Source organism: Labeo rohita, chromosome 6 (genome assembly GCF_022985175.1).
Source record: "Labeo rohita strain BAU-BD-2019 chromosome 6, IGBB_LRoh.1.0, whole genome shotgun sequence".
NCBI classification, from domain to species: domain Eukaryota; kingdom Metazoa; phylum Chordata; class Actinopteri; order Cypriniformes; family Cyprinidae; genus Labeo; species Labeo rohita.
Genome location: NC_066874.1, coordinates 34,719,470 through 34,745,681, shown reverse-complemented (window position 1 = coordinate 34,745,681; position 26,212 = coordinate 34,719,470). Strand labels below are relative to the sequence as shown.

Genomic DNA, 26,212 nt, shown 5'->3' with positions numbered 1-26,212 from the left:
GCCAATTCCGAAGGACGAACGACGATTAAAAACTACAATTTCCTCTGACGCGGCCACGTGGTCTGACGCGCGGTTGCATCAGCGTGAATACTAGTTTCAGACACCGGTTCCGTTCACTGTAGTCGATTTCAGCTGTGTGTCTGTCTGACCTGTCAAAGTAGTTTCATTCAGGAGTGTCCAAAAGTGACAGAGGGTCAAATGAAACTGTATATCGCCGACGGGAATCCGCACTGTATTAAAGTGCTGGCGGCGCTGGACCTCACTGGAGTGAAATGTGACATAGAAACGGTCAGCCACGAGGGTGAGAGACGTTACCGAAGTCTGAGGCGAACTTTTTGTTGATGTTCTGTTGCTAGTCGATGCTGTTGATGCTTCCTGTCCAGCAGATATCGAGTTTGTTACTTTCAGTCAGACTAATAATAGCATGTCTTTGACACTAGCTTGATGGTAATGCAGCTGTCTATTGATATATAGTAAACAAAAAGTACCATGGTGTATAATAGCATAGTGTGATAGCCAATATGTCTGTTTATGGTGGTACCACAGTACTATAGTATGTAGCAAAGCACCATGTTAGTACTATGGTAGGTTCCAGTACTTTTGTAAAGGTGTATTTGCTCAGTGTGTTTTTGTTCAGCTTGAATCTCTCACAGATGTGCTTTTACGTGTGTTTCTTTGTGTTTTTGTCCTACAGAGAAAGTGGTCCCTCACCTCAGTCACCCTGTGTTACCTGTCCTGCTGTTACCCGGCGGTCAGCATCTCTTCAGCCCCAACAGCATCTGCCAGTGAGTGCCGGACTGCACATTACAGTACAATCATTACACTTTAAAGAGGAGATTTTTATTGTAAATGAGCATATTATTTTTTTTCCTTTCATTTTTTTAAAAATAAAATGTTGTTATATATATATATATATATATATATGTGTGTGTGTGTGTGTGTGTGTATATATATATATATATATATATATACACTACTGTTCAAAAGTTTGGGGTCAGTACATTTTTATTGTTTCTTTTTTTTTTTTTAAGAAATTAATACTTTTATTCATCAAGTTATTAAGTTAATAATTAAAAGTTTCTTAAAAGTTAATAATAAATAATTTACATTGTTATAAAATATTTATATTTTGAATAAACACTGTACTTTTTAAACTTGTTATTCATGAAAGAATCCTGAAAAAAAAAAATCACAGGTTCCAAAAAATATTTGGCAGCACAACTGTTGATAATATCTAACATTGATCATTCTAATAATAAATCCGCATATTAGAATGATTTCTGAAGGATCATGTGACACTTAAGACTGGAGTAACAGCTGATAAAAATTCAGCTTTTCATCACAGGAATAAATTCCATTTTAAAGTATGTTAAAATAAAAAAACATTATTTTATATTGTAAAAACATTTTGCAATATCACTGTTTTTTTTCTATATTTTTAATCAAATAAATGCAGCCTTGATGAGCATAAGAGACTTCTTTAAAGACTATTACAAGTCTTACTGACCCCAAACTTTTGAACGGTAGTGTATATACACATATATATATATATATATATATATATATATATATATATATATATATATATATATGTTTATGTATATATATATACAGTCATGTGAAAAAGTTTGGACACCCTATTGAATTCCATGGTTTTCCGTATCAGGACATCATTAAAAAAAACTGGTCCTTGGCTGGTCTTAAAATTTTGAAAGTAAAACCTCAGATGAACAAAAACACATGGGAAATTGCACCGTGTCATTATTTACTGAACCAAAATAAAGCCAAAATAGAAAAACCATGTGTGACAAAGTTAAGACGCCCTTACTGTCAACATTGGAATTAAGAGGGTAAATAACAGTCAAGCACTGCTGATCAAATACCTTTGATTAACTGATCATCAGCAAGTCTGAGCGCCTCTATAAAAGCATAAGCTTTGGCAGTTTGCTGGTCTGGAGCCTTCAGGTGTGCGTTAACACAGTGCCAAGGAGGTAAGACATCAGCAATCATCTTAGAGAAGCAATTGTTGCTGCCATCAATCTGAAAAGAGAAATACGGCCATTTCCAAACAATCTGACATTTATTCACAAGTGGAAAACATTTAAAACAGACACCTCTCCTTCCAAGAGTGGACGTCCCAGAAAATTCACCCCAAGATCAGACCGTGTAAAGCTCAGAGAAATGGCAGACAACCCAAGAACTACACCTCAGACTCTACAGGCCTCAGTTCACATGTTAAATGATAAAGTTCATGACAATACCATTAGAAAATTATGGGCCAAAAATGGCATGTTCGGAAGACTTGGCAGAAGAAAGCCTCTTCTATAAAAAAAAAAACATTGCAGCACAGTTTAGGTCTGCAAAGTTGCATCTGAACAAAACACAAGTCTTCTAGAATAATGTCCTTTGAACAGACGAGACTGAAGTGGAGATGTTTGGCCATAATGCACAGTGAAAACCTAAAGAGCACATCAGCACAAACACCTCATACCAAAAGACAAGCGTGCTGGAGGAGGGCTGATCATTTTGGGCTTGATTTGTAGCCCTCACAGTCATTGAGTTGGCCATGAACTGCTCTGTATATCAAAATATTCTACAGTCAAATGTGAGGGCATCTGTCTGACATCTAAAGTTGGGCCAAAACTGGGTCATGCAACAGGACAATGATCCCAAGCACATCAGCAAATCTACAACAGAATGGCTGAAAAGAAAAGAATCAAGGTGTTGCAATAGTCCAGTCCAAGTCCAGAGCTCATCCTGACTCAAATGCTGTGGTGAGAGCTGTGCATAAGCAAATGCCCACAAACCTCAATAACCTGGAGCAACGTTGAAAAGAAGAGTGGTCCAAATTCCTCCAGAAGGATGTGAGAGACTGATAAAGTCACACAGAAAATGAATGCTTCAAGTTATTGCTGTTAAAAGTGGATCTACAGGTAATTGACTCATAGGGTGTCCTAACTTTGTCACACATGGCCTTTCCATCTTGGCTGTATTTTTCTTAAATAAATAATGACACTGTGTGATATGTCATGTGATGACATTTATCTGAGGATTTATTTTCAAAATTTTAAGACCTGCCAAGGACCAGACAATTTTTTTATTATGTCCTGATACAGAAAACCATGAAATTCAATAGGGTGTCCGAACTTTTTCACATGACTGTATATGTTGGTAAGATTTTTCAGTATTCAATATTTGCACTGTACAATCTGTATGAAAAGTTCATTTATTAACTAAACAAATATGTACAGATTTAAATACTTCCAGTTTTACAAGTCACCCAAAATTACTAGTCCAAGTATAATGCAAATATATATTAAAAGACATGCTTGTGCAAACAAAAAAAATGTCTGAAGTTGAGTCTTGAGGTAATTCTCAGCTCGTAATTATCCACGAAATGAAACTAGCACAAAATAAAATGTTAATTCATCCCCTAAGGAAAATCAGCACACACCTGTGGGTAAAGACCGAAAGAGAAAGTAAAAAATCTACAATTAACAGTAAAAAGATTGAAAAACAAAACTGTTTCTCCCTAAACAGCAGAGGCGGCTGGTCCAGTTTATATGTAATGCAGATAAACAGGTTGATAATCAGATGATTTTATGAACTAAAGTTCACTGATAAATCCATTTTAGTCAGTTTGCTCTGTGTGCACATTTAAACGTTCATTTAAGTTATATACAGTATGCAACACTAAAAAGAACTGTTTGAAGAGACAGTTATCAAATTATTTTAATGTACAAATCATTACACATCTATCACAGCCTCATACTGACAAACATAACCAGATAAAGTAATACAAAGTCCTTGATTACTTGATGTGAGTTTTTTGATATTTAATGTGGTGTATTATTTAAAAAGCAGCATTATTATGACAGCAAGCTTTGACTACATGCCTACTAATTTAATTAAACATAATTGTGTTTTTGTGAAACAAATATTTACAAAGACGTGTAAATATGACGGTGGTGAATTTGCATGTTTCCACAGATACCTGTTTGACGTCAGTGGTCAGGCGGCAACTGATGCAACTAACCAGTGGCTGGAATGGGAAGCGACACATTTACAGGTGATTAATGATGAATATGACAACACAGATTATTATAAGAATTTGGTAACTGCAACAGATTACATATACAGCACAATGTATTTGCAAATAAAGCATGCAGAAATCATTTTTACAGTAGCTGCGTCAGATTCACTGGATCAAAAACACACCTTTAGAATAAAGGTTCGCTTTTTTGGACATTCTGTAAGTCTGCATGTTCACACAACGGGGTTTAACTAACAGAACAACATTCTGATCAAAACACTCCAATGCTTCAGGTTTAGGTTAGTTGGAGAGGTTTGTTCTGGACCAAGATGTGACCAACATGTCTTTGTTATAGAAAGACATTGATTTATAATGTGCATTTGTGTGTGTTCAGCCTGCAGTGTTGCAGTCTCTGCACATGGTGGCGCTGCAGGGGAAGCGTGCCGAGGCGGCAGCTGTAATGAAGGAGCCGCTGAACTGGCTGGAACAGAATCTGAGCAAGAAAAACACGCCGTTTCTTATTGCAGTAAGTCCAGATCATCATAAACGCACACATCTGTGTCACATGTGCTTCCTGCAGGGCTTAAAATACATGCAATAAACTTGTGAGAATGTGTAAGGGATAATAATGTAATAACATATACAGTCAGCTGATCATCATCAAAAAATAAAGCCTTAAGTAAACCAAGAGAAAGAAAAACATTCAGCAAATCTTAACAACACAGTCGTCACGCCCTAAACAACAGATCGGGTTTGAACTGTTTAATTTGCAATTATAAACCACTAAAAATGCATGGACATGACATGTTAGCTCTTCTTCTGTTCTCTGTTTTTATTTCGTTTTGTTTTGTCTGGAACCTGTACTTCTGTCCATCTATCAAAGGTTTTCACTATTTAGGATATTTTTATTGTCAGTAGCAGTTTTGAGACACAAGATGGCAGCAATTAGCTATTCTTACTTGTGTTTGTATGGAAAGAGAAACAGGACTGATGAAATCATGGTGATCAGTTCTACAGCGCTGAGAGTAAATGTTCTGACAGATCGATTCTTTAAAAGAATCAGTTCATGAGAGTCATTTGTTCTTGAATCAGACTACACAGGTTGTGCTGCATGTTTGAGAACAAACACTGAGGACATCACAGTAAAAATGATCTCAAATCTCGCCTAAAATATCATTTATTTAGCCTGATACTATAGATTTAATTTAGTTTAGTTTGCAATTAGTTAGCAAGAGGGCTCGATACGACACACAGCAAACACAATATAGGATGTATAAACATATAAACGCGTATTAAAAACATTATAAAGCATTTTGAAACATCTTTGATTGCAGTCAAAATGCTATTTGAGAACCTTAATTCATTGACCACATAAGTTTTAATTTTATTCTTATTATTTTTTTAATTTTTAAAATATTTTTTTTATTATTTTATTTCATTTGAATTGATGAAAACATTTTTTAATTGTTTGTTTTGCCAATTACTGTCTTAAATGATAAAATAAAAACCCTAAAAAAAAGACAATAAAAAAAATCATTCCTGTAAGTGAAGTAATCACACTTAAGCGTACGGTTTGATGTGTAATTGAGTTCTGATGTGTTTTAGGAGGCCGTGTCAGTTGCAGATGTCGTCCTGTGGGCGGCGCTGTATCCTCTCATATCTGACTCCGGTTTTGATGCCGGTAAGATCTCAATCATCTGTTCGTCTGCTCAGACTGCAGGACTCGTATCTGACGTGGTTTTCTTCTGCAGGTGAGCTGCGGACCGTGCATGGCTGGTTTGACCGTGTCGGTGATCTTGCGGCGTGTCAGACGGCCGCTCACAAAGTCCTGCATGGAAAAGGTGTTGAAGCCCTGAAAACTTTCCTTCAGAAACACCCAGTCACACATCACCGGGACAGTCCCACCAACAACACTGAGGTGCACAGGAATCCCAGCAATATTTATATAATACTGAAATATCTATTCATATTTTGAAATTGCTTTTATTTTTATATTTTAAGTTTTCATTTAAATTGTAAGTTTTAGTAATTTTGTTATGTGCTTTTATAATTTTTATTCTTTTTTTGGTTTAATATGTCTATATACGTTTTTTTATATATATGTATCTTATGTCTTATCTTCATTCAACTTATTTTTAAGTTCTGGTACTTCAAGTGAAACTTGTTTTATTTCGGTTGTTACAAATTTTTGTTTACATTTAAGGTTTTCTTCTAATATTTATATTTATAACTTTTATTTCTAAATGTTTATTTCAGCTTTATTTCAGTTACTAATTTTTTAAATAATTGTATTTTTAGATTTAGTGAAAATATCCAGCTCATATTCAACCCCAAAATAAAAAAAGAAATTATGATTTGCATTAAATAACGTTAACATAAAATAACAAAAATACATTCTGTCATGCAAATAATATCTCCCTGGTCTGAAAATAGGCTTAATTTTCTTCATGCAAAATGTTATTTCATATTTATTCAGTCTTTTTAGATGTAAAATATGATTTGGACATGTTCATGACAGGTTTCTAGAGATTCATAATGTTTTATTTATAGAATTTGGAGGTTAATTTGAAGTGAGACGTTCGTGAGATGTTTGCGAGACATTCTTGAGATGTTTGTGCAATATATGTTAGATGTTAGTGGGAAGTTTGAGATGTTTGCAAGATGTTAGTGAGTTGTTTGTGAGACATTCATGAGGTGTTTGTGAGATGTTTACGAGACGTTTACGAGATGTTTGTGAGATGTTCGAGAGACATTCATGAGATGTTCGTGAGATATATGTAAGATGGTCGTGAGACATTTATGAGATATTTGCGAGGCATTTGTGAGATATACGTTAGATGTTCGTGAGACATTTGTGAGATGTTGTGAGTCGTCCAGATGATTGTCACATACACTGTTTAACTGTGCGATTTGTGATTTGTCAGGCTGAAGATGCCGAGCACGTGATGACCGTGGAGGAGATTGAAGAAGCTGCTCAGGTCTGGTCTGCTGGACTCAAAGGTTCTCCTGCATCCACAGAGAGGAAACACCCAATGTACGACTATAACCTCATCACTGCACATGAAGCCCTTTCAGCCGGTGTTTGGTCAGTGACATTATTGTGTGATTTTCTCAGTCTCCCTCAGGAAGGAAAGAGAAACGTGCTGCTCACCAGCGCTCTGCCGTACGTAAACAACGTGCCGCACCTGGGAAACATCATCGGCTGTGTGCTCAGCGCCGACGTGTTCGCCAGGTAACTCAGTCACTAATTTAACCATCATAACACATTCGGGTCCGTTTTGTCCTGGAAGAGATGCATATACATTTTTTAAAAATGCATTTTTTTTAGTAAGGAAAGAAAACTATGAAAACCCTCAAAATACACTTTCTTTGTTTCTTACTTTCTTTAATTTTTTGACAGTTATTTTTAAAAATTAAAAAAGGGTAAATGCAGTAATAACACGGTGACTTAGATTTTTTTTGCAATTAGTCATTAATGAGAAGCTGCTGGTTTTGTATGACTGTTTAATAAAATTATTTTTCGGGTGCAAACTTTGCAGATATGGGCGTTTGCGAGGCTGGAATCTGCTGTTCGTCTGCGGTACAGATGAGTACGGGACGGCGACGGAGAACAAGGCCCGTGAGGAGGGTCTGACGCCGCAGGAGATCTGCGACAAATATCACGCCATCCACGCCGCCATCTACCAGTGGTTCCAGATTGACTTTGATTTCTTCGGTCGCACCACCACTGAACGCCAGACTGAGTAAGGACAAACCTTTTGTTACCATCAGTTTAAACTGATGTATTTTTAGTTTTCATTTGTTTATTTGTGTTATGAAACATAAAAAATATTTTCATTACATTTCATTAAATAAATATTACCTGAAATTAAAAAAAACTTTTGGTAACACATTATTTTAAGGTGTCCTTGTTACACATGTTACATGTAATTACTTTTGTAATAACATGCATAATTACATGCAAGTAACCCTAAGCCAAACCCTAATTCTAAACCTAACTGTATAGTAAGTGCATGTAGTTAATTAATATTACTCAGTATTTCAGTGTATAATTACAATGTAACAAGAACACCTTAAAATAAAGTGTAACCAACCTTTTTATGATTTTCTTTTTAATTTTATTTTATTCTTTGTATTAATTTAGCTTAACTTGTTTTACTAAGAAATTTTATTTTATTTATTTTATTTTATTTTTGGCCTACTTTTTGTTTGTTCCTTTCTTTTATGATAGTTTCTTAAAATTGTACACCATTTTGATGCACTTCGGTTTTTTAAATGCTTTATAAATAAATTTTTAATTGAATTTAGTTTATTTTTTTTTATTTTCTTTTGTTTCTTTTATGTTATTTTATCATCTTAAATGTGAACAGCACTTTGGTACACTGTTTTATGCAGTGCTTTATAAGTAAATTTGAAATTGATTTCAATTTAATATTTATAATTAGTATTTTTAACATTTATTTTCTTTTGTTTTTTTTATAAATAAATTTTGCATGTAATTTGACTTACAATATGTCGATGTCATCAGTGCAGAAATGTGCTTTATTTATTTAATTTTTTATCGTATTTTATTTTAACCTTTTAACTTTTTTTTAGACATGCATGAATTGATTGTTTATTTTATTTTATAAAAGGATTCAGTCAAAGCCAACTTGTGATGGTATAAAACATTAGATTAAATGATTTTTGGATGCTAAAATATATTTTCAGAATATTTTAACTCTCATAAACAAAGCTTGTGACGCTGCATGTTTATGATGTAGTTATTTGCATCATTGTTCAGTTCTATAGTCAGAAGATTCGTGACGATTTGGAGATCTCCTGATTGAGCTCTGTCACCATATTAGCAGGACTTAAGGAGTCCAAAACGATCTGCAGGTTTTAAACTGTGAATGATTGTCTGTGCTCCTCAGGATCGCTCAGGACATCTTCTGGCGTCTGCATGAGCGGGATTTTCTGCTGGAGGACACGGTCGAGCAGCTGCGTTGTGAAAGCTGTCAGCGCTTCCTGGCCGATCGCTTTGTGGAGGGCGAGTGCCCTCACTGCCGTTACCCAGAGGCCCGTGGGGACCAGTGTGACAAATGTGGCCGTCTGATCAACGCCGTGGAGCTCAGGGTACGGTTCGAGACCGCCACGTGCCTTAGGGGCCGTTCGCTAAACGCAGACGTCTCGAGATGCATTTGGAGAAGCATAGAATTGCTTTTAGGAAGTGTCACTGATGACGTGAGATGTGTAAAAGCCACTGTGCAGTGACCACAACCAGACCGACAATACATAGAACAGCAGTACAGATATTTTCTTTTGTTTATTATTGAATTTAATTTAACCTTTATTTATCCAGATATTTCACTCTAAGTGCAAAATTCTTATTTAAACACTAATATCTGCTCTGGAGATACTATGACATGTTTAGTTTTGTCATTTATTTATGAGTTTCCTGACCAAATAAGATGTTTTTGTGTTATTTCAAGGCAAGTTAATTTCTGAAGACTTTAGATTTTCATTATCAAACATTAGCTGTTGTATAAACTGATATAAATAAACCTGACTTTACTTGACATGAGTAAACAGTTTTATTAATGGTTTATAGGCAATTACAGTCTAAACTTCACTTCTTAAATTTTATTATTTTTTATATATTTATTTAAAAAAAAAAAACCTGAAAGAATCTGGGGGACAAAAATCTGCTTGCCAGGACTTATATGTTAAAATATGTAAAAATTATGAAATATTACATTTCTAAATAACCTAATTTTGACCATATTTGAGAATTAAATTTAAAATTTAAAATGGAACTCATTAAAATTGACTAATATTAATAGTGACCCAATATTTTTGTATGCTGCATATGTTTATGGTTTCTAGAGTAGTGCATACTGAATTAGCAAAGCAGTACACTACTGTTTAAAAGTTTGAAACAGAAGCCTTTTCTGTTCATTTGATCAATGATGTATTTGATCAAAATACATACAAATTTTGAAATATTATTAAGTTTTAAAACAGCTATTTTCTATGTGAATATATGTTAAAATGTATTTTATTTCTGTGATGCGCAGCTGAATTTTCAGCATCATTACTCCAGTCTTCAGTGTCACATGATCCTTCAGGAATCATTCTAATATGCTGATTTGCTGCTCAACAAACATTTATGATTATTATCAATGTTGAAAACAGTTGTGCTGCACAATTTTTTTTTGTGGAAACAGTCATACATTTTATTTTTTAGGATTCACAGATGAATAGAAAGTTTAAAAGAACAGCGATTATTTTAAATAAAATCTTTTGTTAAAGTATTAATTTCTTACTGTTTACTATGTGATATTTGTCTCTCCTGTAGAATCCCCAGTGTAAGGTGTGCAAGCAGACGCCGGTGATCCGCTCCTCTAAACACCTGTTTCTGAACCTGCCGAAGGTAATAAACACACCTGTGTGAAGTAATGTGAATCTGTTGGACTTCAGCTCAGTCTGAGTGTGTGTTTGATAGCTGGAGGACGAGCTGGAGCAGTGGCTCAACAAGTCGACGAGCGCCGGCGACTGGACGGGAAACGCGAAGCACATCACGCGCTCGTGGCTCCGCGACGGCCTGAAACCGCGATGCATCACACGTGACCTGCAGTGGGGGACGCCTGTGCCGCACGAGGACTTCAAGGAAAAGGTACGAACGCACAGTTGTGTGGTAAAAGATGTTATTTCACTAATATGTGTTGAAGTCATCGGTCTGTTTTCCTCTGTGAAGGTGTTCTACGTGTGGTTTGACGCTCCGATTGGCTACCTCTCCATCACCGCAAACTACACCGACCAATGGGAGAAATGGTGGAAGAATCCTCAGCAGGTGCTGATCAATAACATATCACTTAATCATTTGTCACCCCGGACCACAAAACCAGTCATAAGGGTCAACTTTTTGAAATTGAAATTTATACTTTATCTGAAAGCTGAATAAATAAGCTTCCCATTGATGAATGGTTTGTTAGGACAATATTTGGTCAAGATACAACTATCTGAAATTCTGTAACCTGAGGGTGCAAAAAAAATCACCGTTAAAGTTGTCCAAATGAAGTTCTTAGCAATGCATATTACTAATCAAAAATTTACTTTTGGTATATTTATGGTAGGAAATTTACAAAATGTCTTCATGTGACATGATCTTAATATCTTAATATGATTTTTGGCATAAAAGAATAATTGACTACAAATATACCCGTGCTACATAAGGCTACTTTTATGGTCCAGGGTCACGTATCATATTTATCCTCCTGAATTTGATGTAAATCATATCTGTCTTTTTTGTAACAAAAACAACTAAAATACTTTTTTGTAACCAAACATTACAAAAACATGGAACAAAATTACTAAAACTTTAACTAAAATTAAAATGAAAGCCACATATGAAAAAATAAAACAGTAATCAAAATGTTAATGAAAACTGATAGTATCTCAGTGATACTAAAAATGAAACCGACATGAAGTGAACCGATAATACAAATGAATAAAACCTATATATAGACATGCACATATACAAAATCAATAACTACTAAAAATAACAAAAATACACAACAACATTAGTAGAACTTTAAAATTAAAATCAAAAGAAAACTATGAAACAAAAAACTGAAAACAATAGCAGTATCTCAATACTACAAAAATAGTACTAGTTTGAGAAAAATGTTAACATTTCATTTTGAGAGTTGTTCTGAAGAATTAAAATTTTACTACTTGAAGTTTCTACTTATGTTTAAGATGTTTACTGAAAAAAAAAATGCTGTGGGATTTACTTTAAAACATTTTTCACTTTGAAATTGCTAGTGAATTTCACAAATAATTACAAAGATACAGCAATACATTGATTCACATGAAATTTTGAAGCAGAGCATTTTGAACCAGTATTTTCTTGTTACTCCAATAAATGTTGTTTTATTTACTACTTTGAAAAATCAGTGTAGCTGCAGTCATATTAGTGTTTTAGAAAATGAAAGCTGATTTAATGCTTATGATTAATTACAAGTGTCAATTCTAAGTTTAATGAAAACCATGAATTCTTTAATGTGATTGATAAAAATGCTGTTGTCCGTAACAGGTCTGTTTGAGGCTGTAATGTTGATGTGTGTCCTGTAGGTGGAGCTCTATAACTTCATGGCGAAGGACAACGTTCCGTTCCACAGTGTCGTTTTCCCTTGTTCACTTCTGGGAGCTCAAGACAACTACACACTGGTGAATCACCTCATTGCTACTGGTGAGACCCGTTCACGACACAGCACGGATCACATCATTCACATAACATGAAACCATACAGATGATTTCAGTTTATTTGATTAAACGTACGGTAAAAATACTGAAATATTATTATAATTTAAATCAGCTGTTTTCTATGAGAATATCTGTTAAAATGTAATTTATTTACGTGATCAAAGCTGTGTTTTCAGCATCATTACTCCAATCTTCAATGTCACACAATATTTCAGAAATCATTCTAATATGCTGATTTGCTGCTCAACAAACATTTCTGATTATTTTCAGTGTTGAAAACAGTTGTGCTGCACAATATTTTTGTGTAAACTGTCATACATTTTATTTTTTAGGATTCACAGATGAATAGAAAGTTCGAAAGAACAGCATTTATTTGAAATAGAAATCTTTTGTAACATTATAAATGTCTTTACTGTCACTTTTGATCAATGTAATGCATCCTTGATAAATAAGTGTTAATTTCTTTAAAAAAAAATGTTCTGACATTTTGATATTTAACAGTAATGTTTGTTTGTTTTCATGTGTTCAGAATACTTGAATTACGAGGACACCAAGTTCTCCAAGAGTCGAGGTGTCGGTGTGTTCGGTGACATGGCTAAAGACACAGGAATCCCGTCCGACGTCTGGCGCTTTTATCTTCTGTATCTGCGGCCTGAAGGCCAGGACTCTGCTTTCTCCTGGAGCGACATGGCTCTTAAAAACAACTCTGAGCTCCTCAACAACCTCGGCAACTTCATCAACAGGTTTGTGCTCCTGGAGTCAGAATTATTGTATTATCATGTGAACTGTCAAACACACATCAGCACAGAATCACTGACACACACACACTCTCAGGGATATCACAGTTTTTGTTTTTTACAATTGCATAAGTTCTTTTTCTTTTGAAATGATTTTAGTAGGTTTGGTTATATTTAGTCACTTCATGCATCTTGATTGATCAAATTGTTTTCTGATTGTCTTTGCACATTTTGATCAATATAAATACCCATTTATTTTATAATACTTGCAGTATTAATTCAAATTATAATTTAATTTAATTTTTTATTTTTTTTTTACCCTAAACATCACATAAAACAGCAAACTGCCAATCTTGTTTCCATCTAAATAGATGCAGTTTTTGATCAAAATACTGAAATAGTCAAAACTATAAAATCAGACCATTCAGCACTGATTAAAAATGTAAAAAAAATAATAATTATACTGTTTTTATAAATGAGGACTGCTGAAATGACATTTTGTCAGGTTACTGACATGCAAACAGACTTTTCCTTAGGGTTATTATGATCTACAAAATTAGAAATTTGTTTTCTTTTCAGTTCACATTAACACATGATTCATCAGATTGTTTTCTGATTGGTTTTGCACATTTTGATCATTATAAATGACTCTTTTTCGTTTCTATGTACTTACAGTATTAATTTTAATTTTCTTTTTTTCTTTCACATAAAACAGCAAACTATGTCAACTAAACTGTTTCCATCTAAATAGATCCAGTTCTTGATCGAAATAGTTAAATAGTCAAAACTATAAAACCAGACCATCCAGCACTGATAAAAACAAAAAGTACAAAAAATTATATATATATATGATGCTATATGTACTTTCAGGATTCAGCAAACCTCTATTTGCAAACAACAATTCTCAATTTTCCTGCTAGAAAAAAATGTGCATTTTTACACAAAAAAAAACAGAACAACTTTATTTATTATACTGTTTTTATAAATGAGGACTGCTAAAATGAGGTTTTGTCAGGTTTAGATTCTGGGTATAAATATGTCCACACACGCACACACACACTAAACTAAACCACAGAATTACTGACACACTTTTTCCCAGGGTTATTATGGTCTACAAAATTTGAAATTTGTTTTCTTTTCTGTTCAGATAACACATGCATCAGATTTCAATCAGTTTGCACCTTTTACTTACACTTGGCCACAAGTTATATAGTAAAAACACATAAGGCAGGGTTATTTTAGTTGACACAAACTGAAACAAAAAGTAAAAACATTAAACGAGCATTTTTGCTTGTAAAGTAAACTTTAAATAAAATAAACTAAAATATATTTAAAAACTTTATTTTAAATAGTTGCCAGGGCAGCATTTCTTGCAAGTTTATTTGTTTATTGGACAATGCAATGTACTTGACTGTGAATGTGCCAGAATTAGTTAAAAGGCTATTTTTCATCTGTAGACCCTTGACAGAATGTTAAAAAGGCACCCTAAAAAAGCAAACAAAGCATCTTATATTAACACAAACACACACACACAACTTGATGTACTAAAATGACTACAATTGAAACTGAGAAAAAAAGAATAAAAACTACAGACATACATAAAAACAAAAAATACAAAAAACATAACCTAAAATTAAAATAAAAGCTAAATATAAATATAAAAACGGATTTAAAATATTGCTTAAAAACTATAGTATTTCATTTATACTAAAATGACACTGCCGTGAAGTAAAAATGTGCAGATGTCCCCTTTTTAGATTAAAATATATTAATATTAATAATTGCACAAATAGTAAAAAGTCTGCATGCAATGTAATTTAAATCACACCATCCAGCATCTGTTAAAAATTGTTCTGTCTAAATGCTTTTTTTCCCGCATTTCAATAGTGCACATTATAATTGCACTTTGGTTATCATTCTCGTGCAAACGTTTGATCTCAGTTGATCTGAAAGCATGTTTAGCTGTAGTTTTCATCAGCTTCTGGTCTCTCCTCAGGGCCGGGATGTTCGTCAGTAAGTTTTTTGACGGCCACGTTCCTGAGATGCTCCTGAATGAAGACGATAAGCGGCTCATCGCTCAGGTCTGCTGGGAGCTCAAGCAGTACATCCAGCTGCTGGATAAAGTCAGGTCAGTTACCCACGATTCCTCACGGACGTGTGCAGAAACAGATTCACAGATTCAGATGATGCAGGAGGCACACAGTCACATCAGTATCTGGGAATATTAAAGCTCTGATTTCCAGCCTGTAATTACATTTGTCTGGTTGTGCTCAGCTCTGTAATATTTGAGCAGGCAGTAATTCCTCTATAAATCAGCATTACCAGGAAATATCAGGTCATTGGTGGTTCACAAAGCTTAGAAAATTATTGCATAAAATGATCCTTAAACCAAGACACTATAAACGAAAATAAACGAAAAAAACTGTTTTTTTTTTTTTTCACTGGTCAATTTGGAGATTTGGTGCTGTTTGACTTTTCAGAATAGTGGAAAGAAAACTTATTTTAAACATCTGTTAAATGTAAAAAAAAAAAAAAAAAAAAAAAAAAAAAAAAAATATATATATATAAAAATATAAAAAAAATATATATATATATATATATATATATATATATAATATTAAAAAAAGAAAACATTAACACAAATTTATAAAACAATTACATAAAAAATATATATAGAGATTTTTTTTTACATTTACATTTTGTTTGTTTGTTTGATTGTTTTTAAGAAAACAAGCAGTTAGAAAACAAATAGTGTGCAAGTGTTAAAGGGTCAATTTTATTTATTTTTTATTTTTTTAAAGAATAGAATTAGAATAGAGAGTGCTCGAGTTAGAGGGCCAAATAAAGATGGAAGGAATGTGGTTTCTTGAAGATGTCTAAGGACAGGCAGGTCAATCCAGGTCATGTATTTATATATATTTATTTTAAAAATAATATATTTTTTAATGCTAAATGACTATAAAAATGTATACAAATTTACTGTTAAATTATTCTGAATTATTTTTACATTTTTCTCTCCTCTTCAGCAGCACTTCACCAAACTTATCGCATATCACTTGCATTATTTATGATGCAAATTATTTATAACATTTTACGTCTAAAAACTTGGTGCAGATGCATTTGTTTCTGTCTGTTGACAGTATTTTCTGATTTATGAAGTAATAAGAAGAGAAATCAAAAATCCCCTCTGGAAAAAAACCTTCAACTCTAAAATGAAAACAAAATCAAACAAGACTTTTGATACTTAATTGATTCAATTTTCAGATTTATGTTCTGTAAATATATGCTAATTAGTGCATATTCATTTAGATTGTGCCTCATCTGCGTATTTGCTTACAAACAATTGGAAATGTGTTGAGAACCCTGTGAAAAACAGTGAGAACCCTGCTTATGAAATGACTGGAAGTGGCAGCATTTATTCTGATGAGAATCTCATCAAGCGTGTTTCTGTCTTAATAATGCACATGTGAAGACGTAAGTGTGTTACGGTCTCATCGTGTGTTTGTTCAGGATCCGTGACGCCCTGAAGTGCATCCTGAACATCTCTCGTCACGGGAATCAGTACATTCAGGTTAACGAACCATGGAAGAAGATCAAAGGAGGAGACGGTGACAGGCAAGTCACGAGACGTCATGTGACACACGATCACGCCGTTAATGAAATCTAAACAAAACTGTAATTCTAAACTGTTCAGAGAGAAAAAAGTAATTTGAGATTACATGAGCACAAATTCATTCTCACACTCTCATTTAGATTTTTACATGGAAGTTTGTTTCCACCACTGAATAACAAATAAAAATAATAATTGCAATTTTTTTTTTTTTTTTTAATCTCACAGTTCTGACTTTTTATTACGACTTTTTTCTGTTTTTTTTTTTTTTTTTTTTTTTTTGGCATTACCTCACAATTGCAAGTTATAAAGTAAGAATTGTGTGATTTAATTTTGCAGTTGTGAGGTTAAGTCAGAGTTGCGAGATACAAAGTCAGAATTGTGTGATATTTATCCTGTGTTGGTAATGGGCTTCCACAGTTTTGAGCTCCTGCTGTGCGGTTGTGTGATGTTTGCGTGTGTTTGTGCCGTAGGCAGCGGGCCGGTACCGTGACGGGCGTTTCAGTGAACGTGGCGTGTCTCCTGTCGGCCGTGTTGGAGCCGTACATGCCCACCGTCAGTCACACCATCCGCGAGCAGCTGCAGGCTCCGCCCACCTGCGCCGGCGCTATGCTGCAGGCCGCGGGAACCTTCATCTGCACGCTGCCCGCCGGACATCGCATCGGCACGGTACTAAACCAGCTATTACTAGTTATTCATTTGAACATTTTTAGTTCAATATTAAGTGACGTAGTGTGTAAAAAAAGTACAGAACTATTAAAAAGAAATATTGAAAACCTAATCTTTAGTGCCAGATAATGTATTGTTGTTTTATTTATTTTTTTATTTGAATTATTAAATTGTAAATTGTTTTTTGACCTCTCCTACAGGTCAGTCCTTTGTTCCAAAAGTTGGAGAACGAACAGATTGAGGCTCTGAGGAAAAGATTTGGAGGACAACAGGTTTGTAAAAGACATTCATCCATTATTAATCAGGGTTCTTGTGCAGAAACTATAAAAGTGTTTTCAGACATGTTTATGGAAATTAACGTTCTGAAACAGCTTCTAGAAGTCATTGAAATGTTTTATATATATTTATATATATATATATATATATATATAGTGGAAACTATGTGTAAATATATTTTTAAATAATGTAAAAAAAATGTAATTTAAAATATATTAAATAATATTTCAATATGAATATCTGTAGTTATGCTTATATATATATACACACACACACACACACACACACACACAAATAAATGTAAGGAAAGTGTCTACTTCTAAGGTTCAAACATGTTTTTGGAGGATAAAATGTCAAAATTTGGTTGAAATAATGCTACACTGTCATTCAGTGCAACACAATATTGATGTAAAAATTCAAACAACATGCTTATACATATTAAAATATATAAAAGATTAAGGGAGCATATTACATTTTAGTGGGTGTCTTCTGTAAATTAGGGGAAAATGTATGATATTTAATTTTTGCTCAGAAAAACAAAAACGAAAATGCTATTAAATTAAACAGAAAACTTTTTAATATTTTTGTGAACAACAACAATTTAAATATGTGTATATATATATATATATATATATATATATATATAATTTGCAAAAACAGGTCATGTTAAAAATGTTTTTCCATTGTACATTCCAATTAATCTCAATCAAACTGTGGTTGGGTTATATTGATATAAAGTACTAAAAAATACAGCTAACACAATAAAACACAATAAACATGATAACATAATTAAAAAAACATGATTTTTTAAAATGTTAAAAAACTGAGTTATCTGTTTGCAAATAAAGTCTTCAAATATATAAAAGTGTATCCAAATTTGTTTCTTAACAACATATACACACTCAAACACACACATATATATCATATATATAGTTTTATCAACTAAAAACTGCTGTTTTTGAGCCTGATCTTTATAGAATTATTTCTAAACATGCCTGTGCACGACTTTCAGTTTCTGAGAATTATTCTGAATTATTATTTATGAAATGGAATCATTTATGTATTAGCCGTTTCATTTTCAGCATTGTTGCTCTGGTATAACCACATATTTTATTCATACAGTCAATACACACAAGGACAAAAATGTGTGTGTTTGCACACATATATATAGTCTTACTTTAGAGCATTGTCTCTATTAAATGATTTCTAAAAATGCTCATGCACGACTGGAGGAGTAATGGAAACTCATTGGACAGACGGGTTATTACATGAACATGATCTGATGAAGATCGGCTTCAGGTTTTGATGGTTTTTCTCATTGATTGTACGGCTTGTTTGTCTGATTGTGTGATTTAATCTGCTCTTTCTCAGCCAGAAGAGGAGAGCGTAAAAGCGAAGGTAGACGTGCGTGTGACGCTCTGTGTGCTCACGGCTTTGTGTCTCCGTTTTCACTAGAACTGACTGTGAAATCGATTCAGTGATGATGTCTATATTCAAAGAGCGGCAGCTCTGGATCAAAGCCCTATGCTGTCAGTCACACGCGCACAATCTGCTTCTGGCTGCTCGAAGCAAAAAAACATCTGAAAGACAACAAACCGCATTTTAGATTCATTTTAACGTGTATTTAAGAGCGATGATTTCACAGAGCCGCTCAACGCCTGTGTGTACTAACGCATATTATTGCATGTGTGCGTTTGTGTGGTTGCTCTCACAAATTAGATTACGGAATGTAATTTTGTTGTGTTTTTATTCAACTATTTCATACAATTATTCAGTTGCATTTTTAAAGATGAAAAAATAAATGCATGCATTTTTGTTAGTAATTAAAATATTTCACATAATTATTGAATTATATTTTAAGATTTAAAAAAAAATGCATATATTTGTTAGTAGTTAAAATATTTCATATAATTATTAAATTATTTTTTTAAGATTAAATGCATGATTTTTTTTTTTTACCCTTTATCAATAATTACCTTTTTAATTTTTCAATAAATTTTTTTTTATTAAAAAACATGAACAACAAATGCATGTATTAATTGTGTGGGTTTGTTTTTTATCTTTTTTCGATTCTAAAAAATGCACATATGATCCACTATTTGAAATATTTTTATTTTCTGATTCTAGACTCCGAGTTCCAGCAGCGCTGCAGTCGAGACCAAACCCAGCGCTGGTGCGGCGCAGGACGCCTCGCTGAATGTAAACGCGGATCCAGAGAGAGCCAAACAATTGACGGCTTTAGTGACAGAACAAGTACGAACACACACACACCTACATGCATGCATGCATATGTCAAATATATATACTGAAATTACTGTTTATGTATTTGTTTTTTGGCTTTTATATATAGCAGTGGACCGTTTAAACATCCATACAGCACGCTTTTGTTCAGAAAATGTATCTTTATTATTTAAAAAAACCCAGAATTTATATTTATATTACAGATTATATTACAAAATAAAACTAAATGTAGAAATTTAATAAGTATATATTTATTTTCTAATATATATTTCCATTTTTTTGAACACGGGTGACCTGAGAATACACTGACATGAAGATTTTTTTATTATTATTAATTTTATTTAATTTGTTCTCGTTTTATTGAAGTCTGAAGTAATTTTATTTCCTTATGTTAACAGTGCCATGACCCGAGAACACGCTGATATTGAGATTAATATTTTCAAAATATTTTCTTGTTTAATTCTCATTTAGTTAAGTGAAGGTGTGATATTTGTATTTGGTTTTACTCTAATCGCTCATGTTCTTTGGTTAACTACAGGCGTGTTTAACGGTTGATAGTGCTGGTTTGCGATTAATCGCTGTGTGTTTGTGTTTCAGGGCATTAAAGTACGAGGCCTAAAAACCCAGAAAGCTGAGAAGTCTATTATTGACGAGGAAGTCAAGAAATTACTGGAACTGAAAAAACAGCTTTCTCTTGCGGAGGGCAAAAACCCAGAGCCGGCCGCTCAGAAAGGAAAAAAGAAGTAAAAAGGTGAACATGAGCAAAAAAAAAAATCCATCATACAAGGAATATTTTCTGAAAACTACATGATTTACTGCACTATATATCCACTCCCTAAAAAACTGCAACCAAACATTTTTAAAATGCAATGAAGTCTGTTGAATGATCTTTTTAAAATGCAATAAAATCTGTGTATTTCTCACTGTTTCTTAATACTCTGAAAGAACATTTATTCACACAATCAATAAACACAAAGACAAAAAAAAAAAACTCAAAGACTCAGTTCTTTTAAAAATTTTAATAACAAAATGAGTGTAATACAATTCCGTATTAAGTAAGGCTAAATAAAATTCCGATAAAAATGTTTGCTACTCTAATACAGTAAATCGGCATGCACGTTTATTGTAAGATTAAGAAACTACAATATAAGGTAAATGATGATATGTAATGATGATTATGAGATGCGTATAGAAAAATAGGCATGATCAGAGGCAGAGAGCATGTTATAAACTGCTAGCTCTAAAAATTCTGGAAAAGTTTCAAGAGAAGGAAGTGAGAGCAAAATCGCCACGGACATCCATTCATAAATTCCCCGTCATCTGAACACACACCGACACACACACTCAAACACACACACTCTTAGAGGCCTCGGGTTGATGGTGAGCTGCAGAGAGAAACGCTCACAGTCGTTCACTATAACAGTCCTGAGCTACTAATCTCTGTCAACTAGGGGTGGATTTACACGGTTAAAGCCCTTCGTTAACACGTTACACCAGTTAAAACAGGCTGGTTACAATGAAATGCACCTACAATCACCGTCACTGATACAATCACGTTTCTTCTTCTTCTCTTTATTATTGCAGTTCTGCCATTTCTCTCATCGTCTCTGCTACATTCCCTCAAGACTCCTCGGCACTGATGAACAATCAGCTTTCAATTACACAGAAAGTTGATTAACCTTTGGGTAGTTTAATAAAAGTTGGTGCTTGAACCAAACAATACAGCGCTATTAGCGGGCCAATCTCACAAAACCGGTCAAAAACATCCCGAATGCAAAAGAAAAAAGGCGGTTTTTAGTAACGTAACAGTTTCTTTTTTTTTTTTAAACACAATTAACTGCACGCTGCATTTTGATTCATTTAATGCAGAACATGTTTCTGTAATTGGCTGATTTAAAAAAATATCCATAAATGACAAGATTTGTTTTCCTCTCTTTCATTTTTGCTGGTTTAAACTTTAAAACATTGCATTAAACTCATTTTAATTTACTGCAAAAAAGCTTTCGTAAAATTATGCATCATTTTTTAATTTTATTGCATTTTATTCTTTAATCTTTTCCTAATGTCAGTCATTACACTCTAGCATTTATGCATCACCGTAGTATTTGCATTTAATTTATGATGATTTAAATGGTTTAAAAAATGTTATTTTACTGCAAAAACTACGATTTCTTTCCTTAAGTTAGGTTTCATTTTCTTTATGAAAAATCAAGTTTCTTATGGTTTTGATACTTTTATTGCCGTAATGTAAATCATATTTGTTTTTATTTGTAACATAATTTGTTACTCAAGTATTAATGATACAATTTAACAAATTATATTACAAATAAATAGCAGTATTTGCATTCGTCGTTTTTCGTTAAATTACGCTTCAAGTTTCTTATTTGTTTTTAATACTCTTATTGCCGTAATGTAAATCATATTGTTCTTATTTGTAATATAATTTGTTAAATTGTAGCATGTGTTATTGTTACAATACGAATAAACGGTATTTGCATTTTTAAAAAGTTCACTTGTCATTTTAGATTTTTCCTTAAATTATGCTTAATTTTCTTAATGATAAATCTAATTTGGTTTTGATAGATTTATTGCTGTAATCTAAATCTGTTGTAATTTGTTCAGTAACATTTATACATTGTAGTATTCGCCTTTATGCTGATTTTAATGTTTAAGAAATTAGTTAATTTACTGCAGCAAAAAAAGTCTTAATTGAACTTGATTTGCGCTTGGTTTTTATTTATTTTTTTTTTTTTGCTTTTGATACTTTTCATTCTTTAGTTTATTTGCAATTTGTTAAATTGCAACATTTATGCAACATTTTGTAGCATCCGCCTTACATTGATTTAGTTACATTGATTTAAATGTATCCCTGCTTTTAATTTACTAAAATAACAAATCTATTTAAATAACAAATTTATTTTCTTAGTGAAAAACCATTTCTTCTTTGCTTTGGATTCGGGCTGAGATTTGACCGCGTTTCCGTTGGGCTCCACATTCTTTCTTTTCTACGGCTCAATCTGACTTTCTCTTTCTCTCTCGGCGGGAGTCGCTCAGCGAACCTCCTCTCTCTCCCCCCGTCCCACGTGTCTTTTATCTCCCTCTAAATGTGCATTTCACGGTCACCGCGAGATGAATTTCCGCCAATTGTTGGTTTCCCTTCGGCCCCTCGGCTCCTCCTGTTGCTTCTTCACCTCCTGGTGTTGACGAGTCTCTCGATGAGCGCCCGGCGCGTCCGCTGCACCTCCTCTCCCAGCCGTTCGATCTCGGCTTTGAGGCGCTCGTTCTGATCCGTCAGCTCCTGCACCTTCCTCTCGTTCTCCTGCTCGCGCTCCCGTCTGCTCTTCTTCCCGGGGGATGGGGAGCACGGTGCGCCTCCTCCTTTGTCGCCGGCCCGCTTTCTCTTTCCCGGCCGTGCGGAGACGGGAGGGGACGGCGGCGGGGAGCAGTTGAGGGAGGGCGAGCGGGACGCCGAGGAGCAGGACGACGACGTGTCCGGGACCGTCGGGAGCTCCTCCTCGCTGGCGGACGGCGACGAAGGGGCGTGATGCGAAACGTGGTACCCGCCGGTCACCATCGTCTCCACCGACCCGACGCCGCCTTCGCTGAGGAGCTCGAAGAACTCTGGCGGAAGCAGGTCTCCTCCGGAGGAGGTGTGCTCCGAGTCACTTCCGCCGCCTCTCCGGTCATCCTGTCGCGGCGGTGGCGGCGAGTGGACGGGCGGTTCGTCGGTGACCCGTTGCACCCCGTCGCCCCATACCTGCCCCTCGGTCAACCAGGTGAGCGAGCAGCTCTCCAACACATCCAGAAACTCGGGCTCCTTCTGCATAACAAGAGAAACCGTTAGAACGACGAAGTCTAGGGACGCGACCGTTGAACGCCGTTTGACGTTACTGACCTCGGAGCAAGGCGGGGCTCGCGTGAGTTTGGCCCCGCCCGCGTCGGAGCCCAGTATATCCTGTAGGTCTTCATACCACGCCTCCAACTCTGCACCACACAGCGGCCCCACGCCAGGGGGGTACAGCCACTCCGCAGTCATCGCACCAATCAGTCGCTATCCACAGACACAACACGATATGCTCCCACACCTAGCACACCAGACCTGACCAGGAAAAAACCAACAAACTGTCTAAAAGAAGTAGGAAAGAGCCTCCGTGTGCTGAGCTGCGCTGCACGTCTAGTGGGAGCTTCAGTGCATCAACGCATCAGCGGAGTGAAGCTTCACCTGCGCAGGCGGGTTTGGGAATAGCCGATTTATCTGGGTGACCCGCTATTATACGCGACATTAAGATTGACTGCTCGGGCACCGGGTGCAACAAGGACACATAGTGGCCGAACGGCGTTACTGCACAACAAACAACAAACCCAGCGCTTTCAAACAGTGCATGCATTAGCTGACAAAAGTTTCTGTTCAGTATTATGTGTGTATGTATTTTTAGTCTATTTAATGTTTTTTTTTTTAATAATTACATTTATTATTAAATGGCTTTTAATTAAAAGATCAAAGCTATAAAAATGCTCACCTCAAAAGTGTCTCCTGTCAATCAAGTTTGAATGTGAGTCGATGGCGGTATATTGTCCCAATGATTCTAAAAAAGTAAAACATGAAACAGCTCAAGCCACAGGACATGATTGCAAAACTATTTAAAAATAAAACACAAATCATTCTCATACAAAACACACAAGCTGAGAAACAAACAAGAGAGAAAGCACAATGGAAAAACACAGAGCACTTCTGGATCATTACAAGTGATCACATGTTTGATAAAATGACCCACAGCGATTAGTGATTGTTTAATCTTTAATCTAAAATTAGGTCATTGTATTTTTTATGTAAACAAAGGCGCATTGTGTGCTCGATGGCGCCCCCTGCGTGAGTCTGCGTGCGCTCACGGCGTCTGTCAAAACAACCCAGCGACTCTCGTTCTCAACACGCCAAGACGTTCAGGTTAAAAAAACAAAACAAAGTAGAACTCATTTCTAAATTATAAATACGACCAGAGAACGGCAAACAAACTAGTTTAGATGTCGGTGTGAGAACGAAAACAGCCCTAACATAAACTCCTGAGGCACTCCTGTGATTTATTGTTGTTGTTGTTTTTACATAAATCCTAATGAAACTGAGGCATTTTTAATATATATTATTAACCTCTTAATAAATCATTAAAATGTGTGGTTTATTTGTTGTTGTCTGGCTTACTCTGGCTTTTTTTTTTTTAAATGACTAGACAGCCATTAAATTGAACCTTAAGCGACTTCTTATATCACTTAATGTGTTGAAATGAATTTTCTGTCATAAACCCTGTTAATTGTGCCCATCTGGAGCGGCGCTCCGCGAAACTGACAGCGAGCCAATGACGTCATGGAATCAAAGTACAGGAGTGAGGAAACAAAGGGCGAACACTCCGGACCGAAATCACACTTTAAAAGTACTTTAGCGATATAAAAACGCATAGCGTTGTCCATTACGACCGCAGCCGCTTGGTTTGTTAAAGTGTAACAAGTTGAGTTCCGCTGAGGAAGCGTTAGTGGCGATCGCTGTAACAAAAATGTTACAAAAATCGAACGTTCGCTAAAAAGTTTCAGCGTGCGCTTTTGAAGTGCCGCGATTGTAACAAAGTGACAGCTGTCATCGCGTAGCTCTCAAAGCAAGTAACTCTAAAGTAAATGTTGTTAAACAAGAACAAAAAGCGCAACAGCGTTGCGCGAAATAAAGGAAACGGGCGTAAATCTGGAAAAAAAATCTCCAGTGAAATGTGAGTTGAGCAACTGTATTCCAAAAACAGCTCGGGATAGTCGCCAAAACATGCGCATTCCCGTTTTCCAAAAGCAAACGCTTGACACACACCAGCAAGAAAAGTACAACACAACACATTAAATAATAGAGAAATAGAGAGATGACACTCACCCTTTTCTTTTTATTATTTCTTTTCCTCGGCTGTTTTGGATTCAGGGTCTGTGTGTGTTTTTGTAGAGATTGGTGATAGCTCATGTTAACCATTGTTCAGTTGAAGTCACCGAGTGTGGATTTCGGAAACTCCCGGGGACATTTATAGAGTGACTCCAACCGAACTCTGGGGGAAGGATCTCGGGGTGCAACCTAGCCGAGATCACGAGAAACTGACAGGAGATGGTCGGTAGCGTGGGCCAATCGCGCGGGGCGGTGGAAATTCTTCTGCTTAGAGACATCCAATGAGCAGCCGCGCTGGGCGGGAGGGGTGGGACTTGATGACTTTGCTGGTTGTCTCGCTCTGCGCGAGTTTGTGTGAGCAGGAAGATGTGATGCAGTCATAAGACGGCCAGGACGAATTTGGGGCGTAAGGGAGTCACATGAAAGGAATGATGCAATCGTTGGCAACCGGTTTCTAGTTGGAGATAAGACTAGCAGAACCCGAGCATGTT

The 26,212-nt window shown here is 35.2% G+C and overlaps 2 protein-coding genes across 3 annotated transcripts; one reads left to right on the top strand and one right to left on the bottom strand.

Moving 5' to 3' along the window:
- The first annotated feature begins 65 nt into the window (after positions 1 to 65).
- Positions 66 to 20,587, top strand: mars1 (methionyl-tRNA synthetase 1). Of its 2 annotated transcripts, XM_051112704.1 has the most exons (22): positions 66 to 301; positions 695 to 785; positions 3,991 to 4,069; positions 4,428 to 4,559; positions 5,639 to 5,714; positions 5,785 to 5,951; positions 6,958 to 7,067; positions 7,149 to 7,265; positions 7,573 to 7,776; positions 8,947 to 9,148; positions 10,371 to 10,445; positions 10,518 to 10,688; positions 10,770 to 10,865; positions 12,149 to 12,266; positions 12,810 to 13,023; positions 15,014 to 15,145; positions 16,528 to 16,636; positions 17,105 to 17,296; positions 17,497 to 17,568; positions 18,944 to 18,970; positions 19,700 to 19,825; positions 20,411 to 20,587. In XM_051112704.1, the coding sequence occupies exons 1-22, from the start codon at positions 199 to 201 to the stop codon at positions 20,558 to 20,560; spliced, it is 2,763 nt and encodes a 920-aa protein (XP_050968661.1). In that variant the 5' UTR covers positions 66 to 198; the 3' UTR covers positions 20,561 to 20,587. The 2 variants fall into 2 exon arrangements, with proteins under 2 accessions (XP_050968661.1, XP_050968662.1); XM_051112705.1 differs by lacking the exon at positions 18,944 to 18,970 and having other exon boundaries at positions 67 to 301.
- Positions 20,588 to 20,817: 230 nt separating this feature from the next.
- On the bottom strand, positions 20,818 to 25,946 carry ddit3 (DNA-damage-inducible transcript 3). Its single transcript, XM_051112711.1, has 4 exons — positions 25,719 to 25,946; positions 24,334 to 24,399; positions 23,709 to 23,912; positions 20,818 to 23,633 (listed from the first exon to the last, which is right to left on the bottom strand). Exons 3-4 carry the CDS (start codon positions 23,847 to 23,849, stop codon positions 23,001 to 23,003), a joined length of 774 nt encoding a protein of 257 aa, XP_050968668.1. The 5' UTR covers positions 23,850 to 23,912; positions 24,334 to 24,399; positions 25,719 to 25,946; the 3' UTR covers positions 20,818 to 23,000.
- Between the last annotated feature and the right edge of the window lie 266 nt (positions 25,947 to 26,212).

Excerpts from the sequence above, each read along its gene's own strand:
- ddit3 (XM_051112711.1), bottom strand. The coding sequence starts at position 23,849 with ATGACTGCGGAGTGGCTGTACCCCCCTGGCGTGGGGCCGCTGTGTGGT. Across the intron at positions 23,634-23,708 it reads GAGCCCCGCCTTGCTCCGAG|AAGGAGCCCGAGTTTCTGGA; the intron begins GTCAGTAACGTC and ends CTTGTTATGCAG.
- mars1 (XM_051112704.1), top strand. The coding sequence starts at position 199 with ATGAAACTGTATATCGCCGACGGGAATCCGCACTGTATTAAAGTGCTG. Across the intron at positions 786-3,990 it reads AGCCCCAACAGCATCTGCCA|ATACCTGTTTGACGTCAGTG; the intron begins GTGAGTGCCGGA and ends ATGTTTCCACAG. Across the intron at positions 5,715-5,784 it reads TGACTCCGGTTTTGATGCCG|GTGAGCTGCGGACCGTGCAT; the intron begins GTAAGATCTCAA and ends TTTCTTCTGCAG.